General features: G+C 50.3%; 1 protein-coding gene across 1 annotated transcript in view; it reads left to right on the forward strand.

The window, feature by feature from the left end:
- LOC146871218 (uncharacterized) overlaps positions 1-13,737 on the forward strand; it is a 53,794-nt gene extending 40,057 nt beyond the window's left edge. Inside the window, exons 3-4 of the mRNA XM_085646258.1 lie at positions 9,257-10,948; positions 13,698-13,737. Of these exons, the coding sequence (XP_085502384.1) occupies positions 9,257-10,948; positions 13,698-13,737 (1,732 nt within the window). The remainder of the gene's footprint in view (positions 1-9,256; positions 10,949-13,697) is intronic.
- The last annotated feature ends 675 nt before the right edge of the window (positions 13,738-14,412 follow it).

Below are 14,412 nucleotides of genomic sequence, written 5' to 3' on the forward strand. Positions count from 1 at the left end.
AAAAAATACTTATGAAAATATTGATGTGCAGTGAGCACCACCATTACCTTGGTGAAGACCCTGGGTGCAGATGTTAATCTAAATGGGAGTACCATAAACTGGTAGTGGGTGGAGCCTACCACAAATGCAGGTACCTCCTGTGCACCCTCAGGATCAGGACATAGAAGTATGCATCCTGCAAGTCGAGGGGAATTATCCTGTCTCTGACTTCAATGACAGGAGCATCTTAACCAGGGAAAGCATCTTGAATTTCTCCTTCCGTACAAGGAAGTACTGGGAGTAATATCCCTACCCAATCTCCTGCTATGGGAAACTCCACTGCTCCTTTCTGCAGTAGAGTCTCTACTTCATGCTGCAGAATATTGTTGTTCATCTAATTGGGGGACAAAAATATCGGGGGTGGGTAGAGGGCACTCTTTGAAGGGAAGGGTATCGCCCCTGTCTATGATCTGTAGGACCCATTAGTCTGTTGTAATAGCCTGCCATGCATCTATATGGTATGATCCCCTTCTCCCCACAGTGATCCCTCAAAGGAAAAACTCAAGGGGCTTCCTGGGTGGTGCCCAGCAGGACGAGAAGAAGGAATGAGGCTGCTGGGCTTGCGTGCTCTTTGATTTGCCACAATCTCTGTATTAATGCAGAAATGAATTCAGTTGCTGAACGGGTTGGCGAAATGGTAGTCCTTTTGAGTAGGTGCAAAAACTTGCTCTGCTGTAAATGGAATTCTTTATCGGAGGAGACCAAACTCAAAGAATGAGCCAAAGCACAGCCCTGCTTAAAACTTTTTATGGCCAAGTCTGCTTTGCTGCCCAAGAGGAAAGACCAGTCAATGGGCATATGCATGAAAAAGCTTGGCAACTGGAGCAAAGAGTGGCATTTAGTACAGATGGAAAATCCCATGATGCTAACCAAATTCACAGTAGCCAAGCCAGCTCGCCATGTTCTGTCTATTCTTGCCTACTTCTGCATAATTGTCTGTGAGATGGTCTGGGGAACTCAGTACCACCATCTGTACCATTTTACAGAGCACGTGAGTGTACTTCGCTGAGAGAGCCTTTTAGCGTTCATGGATCTGAGTCCCAAACTTCCAGGGCAAAGTACCTTTTTGCCTACGGACTCCAGTTTTTTTTATTTTGGTCTGGAAGTGCATTGGAAAAAGACCCACAATTTTGTTTCAAGGAAGATCACGCTTGTACCACCAGGGTCTCTAGTGAATGGTGGGAAGACAAAAAAGATGTTTTGCTCTGTGCCCGTGATAATGGAGTGGTACCAACATAGACTTAGCCTATGGTGTCATATTGGTTCCATTAAGGCTTCATTAAATGGGAGCAATGGCTCCGAAGTGGTTGAGTGTGTTGTAGGATGTAACCCCTGCAAAGGGTGGCCCTGAAAAACAATCTAAGTTCACCACCAGAGAGGCATCAAAGCTACTCGCATTATGAAGTGTCAAGTAATCTGCTGTTCTCATACTGGTAAGAGCAGCAAATTGGCTTCCTCACTGCCATGATCATTGTCATGTTACATTATATGGAACATCTGGTTGTGGTGTGAACCAGAACTAAATATGTCAGCCCTGCTTTCCTCTCTATATTGAGCGTTTCTGCACTCCTCACTCTTCTCCTTGGGGGCTTCAGCACAGTAATATGGCCTTTGTCTTAGGCATAGACTCCATAGTCAGAGCAAATGCCAGGGTCATCATTGGTGTTAGCACCAGTGTTGGAGGAGGTGCTCACTCTTGGCATTTGAGTGCTAGTGCGACTCCAGCTGTTGAGTGCCCCCCAGAAGACATTTGGGGTCCTCGGGCACCAGGGAAGTACCTGCTGGCGGTATGCCATGGGGCTTTTGGGTGTACTAGACAAATGTAGGCACCACAAAAAAACACCAAAATGACCTGTGTAAAATCAATGACCTGTGCCAGGTGCCTGAAATTCTGGGTACGTTGTAGGGAGGATTGGCGCCGGGGTTAGGGTAGGTCCTGCCAGCGTGATGTCCACCAGATCTGGTTCCAGAAATGAAGGTTCTTCTCAAGGAGCAGTTAGGAGACCTACTCTTGGAGTGGGAATGGTGACCTGGTGTGGCATCCTCTCCTCTGCACCACTTCTTGTGTTATTTCTTCTCTTTTAATGAACGTGATTCGGGGCTTGATTGGAAACACAACAGGAGCACAAATGGCGCCTGGCAAGGCACTTGTTGGGCTCATGCCGTTAAGAACCTTACCTCCCATTCCTTTATGGTCTTGAACGGCAAGAGGATGCACTGCGTGCATGACTTGGAATTTTGCGTGTTCCCCACACACCACACATGGTCCGAAATGGACATTTGTTCATAGTAGAATCGACAGATCGTGAACCCTACCTTTTATGTTGTGGCATCTTGTCTACTCTTCAAAAATGTTAAATCTTTCACTGTTTTGGAAAATTATCGAATATTCCACAGAAAGCAGCTCTGGATCCATGTCAAAGGGCATGAAGAAAAAAGAACCGATACTTGGGTGGCACTATACAGCTCCATTGACATCTGGGGTGGAACTGAGACAGAGCTGAGATCCGCCTATTGCCATTTCAAAAATTCTGGATCCAGTCTGGCACCTGGGGGATATCTAAAAGTTGAGGAATCTGCAGACAGAAATATTCATTGGAAAGGTAGAGCTTACAAGTTCTGTCTGGATATGGGAGGAGCAATGCTCTTTTTGCACCAGTTTAAAAGCTTCCTGATCTACAGGTGTAGACTCTTCTGAAGAGAAGAACTGTAGGAGAGGGGGAGTGGAGCTGAGAAATGGATCCATAAATTCTATAAGGTAACCCTGAACGATCTGGAGAACTTAGGGATCTGCTGTAATTTCTTTACATTGGAGGAGAACAAACGCAGTTAACTTCCCCTACCCCCGTCCCCCCATCCCCCCTGTCAGGGAAAGTAGAGGGAGCAGAAGGGAAATAAGAGTGAGGTACCAGAAATGTTTTGGGAACGTTGAAAGCCATCTCTACTGCAACCATCTCTGCTTTTGTCCCCACCGCTTCTCCCTGAGAACCTTCCACCATAAAATTGTGGGGTTTTTTTTGCTGGCACAGTCATGAGAGAAGATAGTGAGGAAGGCCTGGCCACTGAGGCCTGTGGGACTTTACCGATTGTCATCGGCCGACCCAAAATCAAGTCTTCTGAAGAACAACCTCTTGATGGTGTACAGGAAGAGAAAACATTGATGACTTTGGAGATCTTTGAAGAAAAAATCATGACAAAGATGTCATGTAAGGCATCATAGAGTACGTCAACAACCAAATTGGCAATCTTAGGGTCAATGTGCTCAAAAATCAGTTTTTTCTTCTCATTTGAGAGGGTGCTGGTAGTGTCTCAAAGGAGGCCTACTGCTCTCCAAGCCCATGCTTTAAGGACAGGGAGAGCTAGAGTCTTAGAGGAAGAAACCCCACGATCTGACATGTTCTGTAACCTGACTAAAAGGCTGACCACATCAAGAACGTGATCCTGGAAACACTTGAGGGCGTAGTAGATGCCCTGCCTAACAGAAAAGAAAGAAAACAAGGTTGGAGTTGACCTCTACAGTGGTGGTGGCTTTGTCTCCCAAGGTGGACCTGGGGCTTTTAGATTTTAATGTGAAACAGGCAGGTGTGTTCAGTATCTGTTGAACTGAGCCACATGCTTCAGTGGTAAGATGGATTTCTCATTTAAATCCTGGAAGCAAAAGCCTCTTAATGCTTGACTTTCTAAGGGTAGCGAAGCAGAGCAGTCCAAGGACTAATCAGGGCAGGTGCTGTGGGCTAGTACCCCATATAGATGGTTTGCAACAACAACACATAAGAAATCACTGTCCAATCACTGATTTTTCTTATGCAAAACAAAAGGTACTTTATTGCACACACTGCTAAACAATATTGATTAATTTACAAATATGTACAATTAGGGATATGGAAATACCTTTGTTGACACTCCCAAAATAGTTCACAATTCCAGCAAGGTCCGAATCCTATGGCCACAATGCCCCCACCTATACTAGATACAATATAAGGGGGTGTCATTGTAAAAAAAGGCAGGCCTACTGGCTTTACCAGGGTGCCATCACATAAAAGGTAAAAAATATGATAGGGCATAATAAACTAAAACAACACCATTGAAATCAATAGGGGTGGTACCATCTTACAATGACATTCATTAAGGCTTCTTTTGACTTGCTGTTAACCTTGGGGCTGTCAATCCAGCATTTCAAAATATGCCAGTAACCATCATTAAACTATGTAATGATTGACCATTAATAGCTTTGGTACACAGCACCTCGGGGTATCCTACCACACGAGAGCTTTGAGACAACTATCTCTGGGTACACCCGAGACCCAATTGTTCATGTTCCAGTTTCCATCTCATGCCCCCCCACCCCACACTAAAATACGAATCCTCACCTTGTATACACATGGCTAGGAAACACACTCCATCAATTCATACCTTAAGTGGCAGAGCACACAAATTATCTTTCACCAGGAAATGCATTTCACAACTACAGTGCTACAGTGCTTGCGCAGGAAATGGCAGGGGACCATGGTGGCCACCACATACTCTGCCTATGCCCGTAGAGCACTTATATGGAATCTGGAAGGAGTCCCCTTTCAAGTATTAGATACAATCATAGATAGACAGGGCCGATAAGCCCTGACAGATGGCCATCTCAACGGTGCTCGCATTTTCATAGGGAGAATCTACGCCCCCAACATCGACCAAAAAGCATTCTGAACTGCACTCACAGAGCAGCTGGTGCACAGGACACACCCACCATGGGTTTTAGGTGGGGACTACATTTGCGTACTCAGTATTCAACTGAACCGCTCACCCTTCCCCCTCCCCCCCCCCCACCCACTGCCCCCTTCCGTCCACACACCCACTCCGAGCACTTTTCCAACAGGGCTCACCAATGGGCCCTTGTGGACGCTTGGAGGTCCCCAGACCAGCATTTGTTTATTTTACTCAATACAACATGCTCTACATGCAGGCGGGCAACTAGAGCCAGATTTCAGGGGGGGGCTGAAAAAAGATTTCAGGGGTGGGCTAATTCTTCCAGCCATAGGCAGAGTGGCTCTAAGAGGCGGGGACACAACAAAAGCCTCATTAACAAGTAAATGGTCTTTTAAAGACCTGTGAAGTACTCGGGTGCGGCTGCAATTAGACGGTCACCAGCCGCGAAGCTGTCTCAGCCCGGGCTGACACACACGACGGGGGGGGGGGGGGGCTGAAGCCCGGTGAGCCCAATGGGTGCTGCGCGCCTGTCTACATGTTCACCTTGACTGAGTTCTCTGCTTCACCTTCATCACAGACATGATATGACATGCAGGCTTCGTCGGGTAAGTGGTTTCAGATCTGTCTTGCACATAGTAGAGCTGGCATGGAAGGCCCCAGTCCCTGTAGTACCCATTTGGCGCCTCCTGCGGGAGCACCTAGATGGCACGGTGTTCTGTGATTCACAAAAAGAACATATTAGGCAATACTTTGCAGAGAACCAGGCCACAGCATCCTCCAGGGCGATGGAGTGGGATGAGTTCAAAGTAGTCACCAGGGGGTTCTGCATGCAGGAAGCAGCAGGGGTAGTCAGAGTGTTGGAATGGGGTGGTGCAGGGGGCGGAAACATGCTTACCCACATTGGAGACAGTGCAAACTAGGATCCCTCCAAGTGCTGGCAGTTGGCCACAGCCAAAATCCTCCAATGCCTTGGTGGAACATCTGTGCTGTTTCAATCTAAATACCTATGTAGCGTGGACACACCAAGAAGGCAACAAATCCATCAGGCTACTAGCATGGCCCACCAGACAGGAGGACCGACCAGGCCCTATCCTAGAAATAGCCTCCCTCACCGGGGGCACCCTGCATGCACAACACAACAGCATGAATGCTTTTCACATTTATTACTCCTCGGTGTACAGAGCATGCCCACCATTGACAACATATGCCGTTGGTGCTCTTCTCTCTGGGCTCACTCTCCCCTGCAAAACCCCGGGCCTAGATGGATTCTCAATTGAACCCTATAGCACCTTTTCTGAGAGCCTAGCACCCCAGATCGAAGAGATGCACAATGAGGCCCTACACCTAGGAGAACTTGCCCAGCTCTTTGTGAGTCCCTCCTGAAACCAGACAGGGAACTGCACACCTCTCTTCATACAAGCAGATCAGCCTTCCTAGGCGCAGATTGATTGCATTTTAGGCAAAATCGTAGCAGACATATAAATGCAATTCCTGCTGGAGTTAATACACCTAGACCAAAATGACTTTGTCTCATGATGTAGCATGTCCCTGAAGACTCATTGTATTTTCCACATCATGGACCAGGCCCTTCACAGTTATCCGAATGCAGCATGCCTGATACTCAAGCTTAAAAAGGCTTTCAATACCCTTACCTGGGAAAAACTATTTAGGGTGCCAGCCGACATGGAGTGGGAGCATGTCTCCTGGTATACACCATACTTCTCTACGCCAACCCCACCTCCAGATTTTGACTGGGCCGACTCATCTCACCACCATTCTCAGTAGGCAGAGAAGGATAACCTGAGGAATCCCCTTAAACAATGTGATCCACACAGTGTCCCGATATGCAGACGACCTCCTCTTGTATATCGGGGTCACACGCACCAACCTCTCCCCCATACACAACTTTCTTCACTATTTTGCTCAAGCGGCGGGCCTCTGGGTCAACTGGACAAATTCATGCATGTATCCACTCATTCCCACCATCACACTTCACAAGGTCAGGCTTGGCGGCACTCTCCTGCACTTCAAGGAAGGCATGATCTGGTGCCTAGGAGTCCACTTATTATCACACTACCACCAATCTATTTGAGGGCAACCTAAAAAATGCCCTTTCTGCCCTGAAGACAAACACCTACCCCTCGCCACCACAGGGAAGATTGCCATTTCTAAAATGATAATGCTACCCAGGCTCCTGTACTGCTTTGCAAATATCCCTGTGATTGCCCCCCCCCGATGCTTTTTCCAGGACCTGGACAAACTACTAGGTAAACTCATATGGGGGGAAAAAACGTCACCCGGTGTGGTCCTGAGGAAGTTGCAGCAGCTGGTTGGAGGAGACAAACTCCCAGCCCTCTCATTTAAAATCTACTACCTGGCAGCACAGCTGCAATGGGTCTCCAGGTGGCTGGCGATATGTCATCTGGGGGAAACATGCAATGGCACTGGACCCCTTCGCCCATCAGTAATTTGTAACCTCCTACTCCAAAACACTACACCACAATCCACTTGGCTGCTCCTGGTTACCACTGCCCGCAAGACCCAGGCCAGGGCGCAGCGCCTGATACGACGCATCTCAATATACGCCCCGGCCTTCCCTATACTTGGCCTCCCACGCTTCCTAGCTTCAATTCTACTGTGGACTTGCGGGCATGGCACAAGCTCTCTCTATCCACTGCTGCAACCTCTTTGAAGATGGCCACCTTTTATCCGTTGATCAACTCCTTCAGGACTACACTCTTCCCGGAAGTCAGTTCCTGGTCTTTTAACAGTTACGCCACACCTGCCGCAATCTTTGGTCCATTATTATTTATTGTTGACCTCTGAGGCGGAAGCCGGAGGACTGTATTTTGCTCTGTTTTTAAAAAATTTACCTGCATTTGTCACTGCTTTAATAACGAACTCACCTTCACTTGAAGCGCTTGCTAAACGCGCCGAGCAGCCCTCCTGACAAACCCTGATACAGCGGATCTTATCGCTGAGACAGGGTAACCCCTCTAACCGCCATCGCGGCTCGAAGGCGTAGACACGCCCACAACGAGGCCACGCCCACTCCGAGCACTACTTAAACGCTGATTGAAAGCGCTCCTCATTATTATTTATTGTTGACCTCTGAGGCGGAAGCCGGAGGACTGTATTTTGCTCTGTTTTTAAAAAATTTACCTGCATTTGTCACTGCTTTTAAAAACGAACTCACCTTCACTTGAAGCGCTTGCTAAACGCGCCGAGCAGCCCTCCTGACAAACCCTGATACAGCGGATCTTATCGCTGAGACAGGGTAACCCCTCTAACCGCCATCGCGGCTCGAAGGCGTAGACACGCCCACAACGAGGCCACGCCCACTCCGAGCACTACTTAAACGCTGATTGAAAGCTCTCCTCATTATTATTTATTGTTGACCTCTGAGGCGGAAGCCGGAGGACTGTATTTTGCTCTGTTTTTTAAAAATTTACCTGCATTTGTCACTGCTTTTAAAAACGAACTCACCTTCACTTGAAGCGCTTGCTAAACGCGCCGAGCAGCCCTCCTGACAAACCCTGATACAGCGGATCTTATCGCTGAGACAGGGTAACCCCTCTAACCGCCATCACGGCTCGAAGGCGTAGACATGCCCACAACAAGGCCACGCCCACTCCGAGCACTACTTAAACGCTGATTGAAAGCGCTCCTCATTATTATTTATTGTTGACCTCTGAGGCGGAAGCCGGAGGACTGTATTTTGCTCTGTTTTTAAAAAATTTACCTGCATTTGTCACTGCTTTTAAAAACGAACTCACCTTCACTTGAAGCGCTTGCAAAACGCGCCGAGCAGCCCTCCTGACAAACCCTGATACAGCGGATCTTATCGCTGAGACAGGGTAACCCCTCTAACCGCCATCGCGGCTCGAAGGCGTAGACACGCCCACAACGAGGCCACGCCCACTCCGAGCACTACTTAAACGCTGATTGAAAGCGTTCCTCATTATTATTTATTGTTGACCTCTGAGGCGGAAGCCGGAGGACTGTATTTTGCTCTGTTTTTAAAAAATTTACCTGCATTTGTCACTGCTTTTAAAAACGAACTCACCTTCACTTGAAGCGCTTGCTAAACGCGCCGAGCAGCCCTCCTGACAAACCCTGATACAGCGGATCTTATCGCTGAGACAGGGTAACCCCTCTAACCGCCATCGCGGATCGAAGGCGTAGACACGCCCACAACGAGGCCACGCCCTCCCCCTCCCCGCCTCAAATGGGTCAGCCATACCAGCGCAGCGGACGAGCGCAGCGGACGAGCGCAGCGGGAGCGCCGTTTGCGCGCCGAAGGCGCGCCTACGGCAAGCCCGTCTGCGCCCGTCCGCGCTCGGCCGGGCTCAGGGTCAGAACCCATGCCGGACCCAGCATCCAGTAGGGTAAGCTATTCGCGTCGGGACCTCCTCAGTCTCAGACCCTCCAATGACAGTTCATGCAGTTATGTTCACGGGCTAGAAGGACCATTTTTTAACTGTTCACTCTGCCGCCCAGCTCAGCTGCAACTCCCTAGGTCTCCCGGCAGTCCTCCGACGCTGAAACTGGCTACTCTGAATTGTCGCTCACTCCCTATGCATGCGCTGCTCATCAACCACCTAATGGAAGACCACGAGCTAGACATTCTATTCCTCTCTGAAACATGGCTCACGGACCATTCGGATTCAGAAGTTGTGCTAGCCCTCCCTCCGGGATTCCTCATCCAGTCCCAACCTCATCCATCAGGCAGAGGAGGAGGACTGGCCATCATCCACCGGAACTACTTCTCCTGTAGAACCAATGACGCTCATATCCTGGACTCCGAAAGCCTGTACTTCACAATCCAGCTAGCGCCGACTAGCTCATTGTCAGGCCTCCTAGTCTATCGTTCCCCTGGCCATGTGGGCCCTTTTACCAACCCTCTCCTAGAGTCCATAGCGTCTCAGGCCCACTCCACATCTAACTTCTCGATACTAAGAGACCTCAATATACACTTCGATGACCCCTTAGACACAGGGGCAGTCGAATTGATTTCAGAATTGGCTGCCTATGGTCTCCACCTCACCAACTCTGGAGCCACACACATCAAAGGCCACTTGCTCGACCCGGTGTTTACTAACATCCCCACCCTCAAAGCCAAAGAGTCCCTCCCCCTCCCGTGGACGGACCACTTCATGGTCCCTCTTCAATTACCAGGAGCCTTTAAGAAACCCCACAAACCCAGGACCTATACCAGGGACAGGGCTTGGTCCAGACTCTCCGCGGAGGCATGGTCCACAACCCTGAACTCTACTACCCCCACCCCTTCCGAAGATCCGGTCACCGCAGATAGTAAATTCAGGGAGTGGATTTCCACATCACTGGACTCCATCCTCCCCATAAAATCCCGTGAGGACAAAAATGGGAAACTAGGTTCAGCCCCCTGGTACACCCCGGAACTACGGTCTCTCCGCAAGAACTGCAAAAAAGCAGAGCGACTATGGAGGAAAGACTGGCTGCACGCCAGCAAGGAAGCCTATCAGAGGTCAGTGAGACTTTACAAGTCAACTCTGAAAATCACTAAAACCTCGCACTATGACACCAGAATAAAAAATTCCACCAACTCGGCAAGAGAATCTTTTCTCATCGCCAAAGAGCTCTTAAAAATACCATCCCCCCCCTCCTCCAACACACTCCCAGCGGATAGAAGTGACAAACTGGCAACCTACTTCAATTCCAAAATCGCCCAGATCCTAGCCTCCCTCCCCCCTCCCTGCCTGCTGAACCCCATGGACCATGATGCATCTACCAACCTTACAGGAAACAACAGGCATCCTCAGCTGACCGCTTTCAGGGCAGTAACTTTGGACGAAGTAGGCTCAACCATGGCCAAAATGAAAAGCGGCTCCCCACTGGATCCCGCCCCCATTAGATTCCTGAAAACAGTAGCCCCTGCCATCGTGCCCACGATCACGGAACTAATAAACATCTCGCTCTCTCAAGGCTCGGTCCCCCCTAGTTGGAAGAGCGCAGTAGTTAAGGCACTTTTAAAAAAACCTCATCTGGACCCCGCCGACATGGCAAACTACCGACCAATCTCACTCCTTCCATGCGTCAGCAAAATGGCAGAGAAACTGGTCAATGGGCAACTGTCTCAGTTTCTAGAATCGAACAACCTTCTGCGGCAGTCCCAAACTGGGTTCCGCCCGGGCCACGGCACAGTACCGCCCTTCTCGCTGTCATCGAAGAGGCAAGGTGCATTCTGGATTCAGGAGGGTCAGTGGCAGTGATCCTCCTGGACCTCAGCGCAGCCTTTGACACGGTTAACCACCGTGTCCTTCTCCATCGGCTGGCCGTGGCAGGGCTCGCAGGCTCCGCGATTACTTGGATAGAATCCTTCCTTTCAGGGCGCTCGTTCCAGGTATGGGATGGCAATTCACACTCTGCCTCCCTCCCCCTCCTGAGCGGAGTCCCCCAGGGGTCCTCATTAAGCCCCACTTTGTTTAATGCTTACATGGCCCCCCTTGAGGATGTCGTCGCCCCCTTCGGGATCAAGATAGTAAGTTATGCGGGACACGCAATTGGTCGTCTCTCTCTCACACCTTGACAAACACCCAGACAACCTACTGAATTGCCTCCAGGAAATTCACCACTGGATGTGCGAGTCATCGCTCAAGCTAAACGGCTCAAAGACAGAAGTCATGCTTCTGGGCAAGCAATGGACATCCATCCCCTCATCGGTCTGGCCAGATGTTTTCGGGGAAGTTCCCACCCCGAAACAAGAAATCAAGACCTTAGGAGTCTGGCTGGAACCCGAGCTGTCGCTGAAAACTCAAGCAGTCAAAACAGCAGGCATCTGTTTCGGGCTCATGCGCTCCATCCGCAAGATCCTTCCACTACTTCCGCCCCTATCTAGGAAACTCCTGGTCCAAGGTCTGATCCTGGCGCGGCTAGACTACAGTAACATGGTCTACCTAGGAGCTCCGGAAGCCACCATGGCAAAACTTCAGCGCACGCAAAATGCAGCTGCCCGGCTCCTTTTGAATCTCCCTTCCAGAGCCTCAGCCAGACCAGCGATCAAGGCCCTCCACTGGCTCCCTATTCGACAAAGGGTAGAATTTAAGGCCCTGTGCACCGCACACAAACTTCTCAATGGTCTTGGCCCTGCTATCCTGAGAGACCTGGTCACCCCTTACAAAGCCCCCAGATCCCTACGCTCGGACAATGAGCGGCTGGCCAACGTCCCTAGATACAGGAAGGCACGCACCGGCGGCCGTCGCTTTTCTGTAAAAGTCTCCTCCGGAAGGAATTCACTTCCTCGCCCTCTGAGGACGGAACCCAGCCATCTCCTGTTCCGGAAAAAATTTAAAACGTTGCTGTTCCCAAAATAAGGTCGCCTGTCCCCTCTGGTCTCTACAATGTTAAAGCGCGGGGATGCCTTCGGGTCATTAGGCGCTCTACAAATCGCTAAATAAATAAATAAATAACAGAGGACGAGCCTCAAACACACCCTGTTGTAAATACCCTCTTACACATGGGCCCAGCAAGACATTTAATAACATGGATCTATATGGTGTTACGAGCATACCGGGACTCCCCTATGGGGTAGATGGGAAGACGACTTTGCAGTGCTTAATTTGAGTCAGTGATATGCGGTACTCGGCACTGGTACTTAATTGGTTTCTGGTTCTCGGCACAGTTGTCATCACCACACTTATGACAGTCTGCCATATGGTGGCGCTGCTCATCTAATTTAGAGATGAAAGATCAACAGTTGTTTATGAATACAATATAAATAAAAAAATACTAATACCTGCCTCCCCAGCCATTCCTTTAGCTTTGGGGACCTGGAATAATCGGAACTGTCGCAGTTGCAGGCGTGAAAAAATGGATAGTCGTTGTTTTGGCAGCGATGACGGTCGACGGGTGGTGGAAGCTGCAGTGGCCTCCGGGTCAGGGCCCTGGCACCTATTACTTTACAAATTAAGCACTGCGACTTTGGCCGAGCGCTGCACAACAAAGAATAGGAACAGGCACTAGAATTCCCCTAGCAGGTATCTAGGAACGTTGGCTTGAAAGCCATTCATTTTCACATCCTAAACCGCGCCAACCTGACATCCGATCAGCTCAATTGCTTCTTCCTCACAGTGCAACTGAGTTGCCCCCAATGCCACTATACATAAACTGATCTGTGACACAGGCTGAGGACCTGCCCAGACCTCTCTCTTTACTGGCGCTCAATCCACGAGGCGATAGTTGAGGTGACTGAGCTCCCAGACCTCGAATCGTGGGAGTCCTGCGCGCTCGGCATCTTCAAATTCAGGAAACAGCACAAAGTACGGGCGCGCTTTGCTGGCCTAGCACTCCTACTAGCCAAGAGAACGCACACTGCAAACTGGAGAGCCACACAAGCTCCTCCAGTGAGCAGCTGGCAGGGAGTGCTGTGAAAATGAGATAAGGTAGAGGGGTAATACCTATGATATGAGGAAGCCTGTCACCTCCTTAAAGAAAAGATTTCACAGGCCTGTGATGCCCTTCTCGACCACTTCCAGCACACCACACACAACGACGACCTCCCCCCATAGACCATCTGAAGCGTCAATGGTTAATCACACAATTAACTTAATCCACCTCTCATCCCTCCCAAACCCTGCTTCCCCTGTCCGCTCCATCCACCCACCCCCCCCCCCCACCCCTCACACCCGGCCAAGAGACCAGACCCCGAACCCAGCTGCACTTATCCACAATTATGTATCGGGGGTCTCTGAAACCCACGGACATGCAGGACACACAGAGATACCTGCCCACCATGGCACAAGCCCAAACACAGCGGAACCCAGAACCCCCCACCCAGCCCGAGTCCTGACAAACATGGCATAGAGCTAGGGTTACCAAACATCTGTAAATTTCACAGGCGGTCTGTAATTTGGACCGCACGTCCGTTGTCCGTGAGGATTCCTTTTACGGACGCCTTTTTTCCGTAATTTTGCTCTCTGCAGGGAGCAAGATGTTACAGTTAGCGCTCTAGCCTTCGGCTAGAGCGCAATGAGGAATGCGTAGTTTGCGCTCACGTCGACGGACGTGAGCGCGTGTATAAAATAAAGGGGCGGGCGAACGAGTTCAGTTTGCGCCCGGCTAAGGACCTGTGTCTGTGTGATTTACTGCACGCTGCTGGCGCTAGGCCCCACGCATATGGCGTGCCCCCAACCTGTATGCCCCATGACCCTGCTACATGGCAGAACCACAGATCTTAACACTGGCGACGAGGTGGGCCTGAAGAGTGCATCGCCCAGCAAGGCGGCGCGGTGCGCGACGGAATAAAGGTGGACAAGTTTGCTGAGGAGGTCAGTGGTCACTGCACTGGTGCACCGAGCACATGGTTCTTGCGCCACGATGAGCGACACAGAGCAACAGGACCAAGCCAGAGCGCTACCCCATCACCCCCCGACAGGGGTCCTGCCCCAATTCAGCGAAGCCGCTGACCCCACGACCGCTGCCCCGCGCTGGCAAACCTGGCTGGGCAGACTGGAGAACTATTTCATTGGTTTGAGGGAGACGGACGGGGCGGTGAAGAGGTCCCTCCTGCTCCACTACGCGGGGGAAGAAGTATACCTCCTTTTCAAACACCTGCCTAACACGGGGAACCAGGACAACTACGCAGCGGCGGTGGCAGCTCTAAATGCACACTTCGACCCGCAGGTCAACCCGGACTAT

The sequence above is a fragment of the Triturus cristatus genome, chromosome 1_1, assembly GCF_964204655.1.
Source record: "Triturus cristatus chromosome 1_1, aTriCri1.1, whole genome shotgun sequence".
In the NCBI taxonomy this organism is placed as follows: Eukaryota; Metazoa; Chordata; class Amphibia; order Caudata; family Salamandridae; genus Triturus; species Triturus cristatus.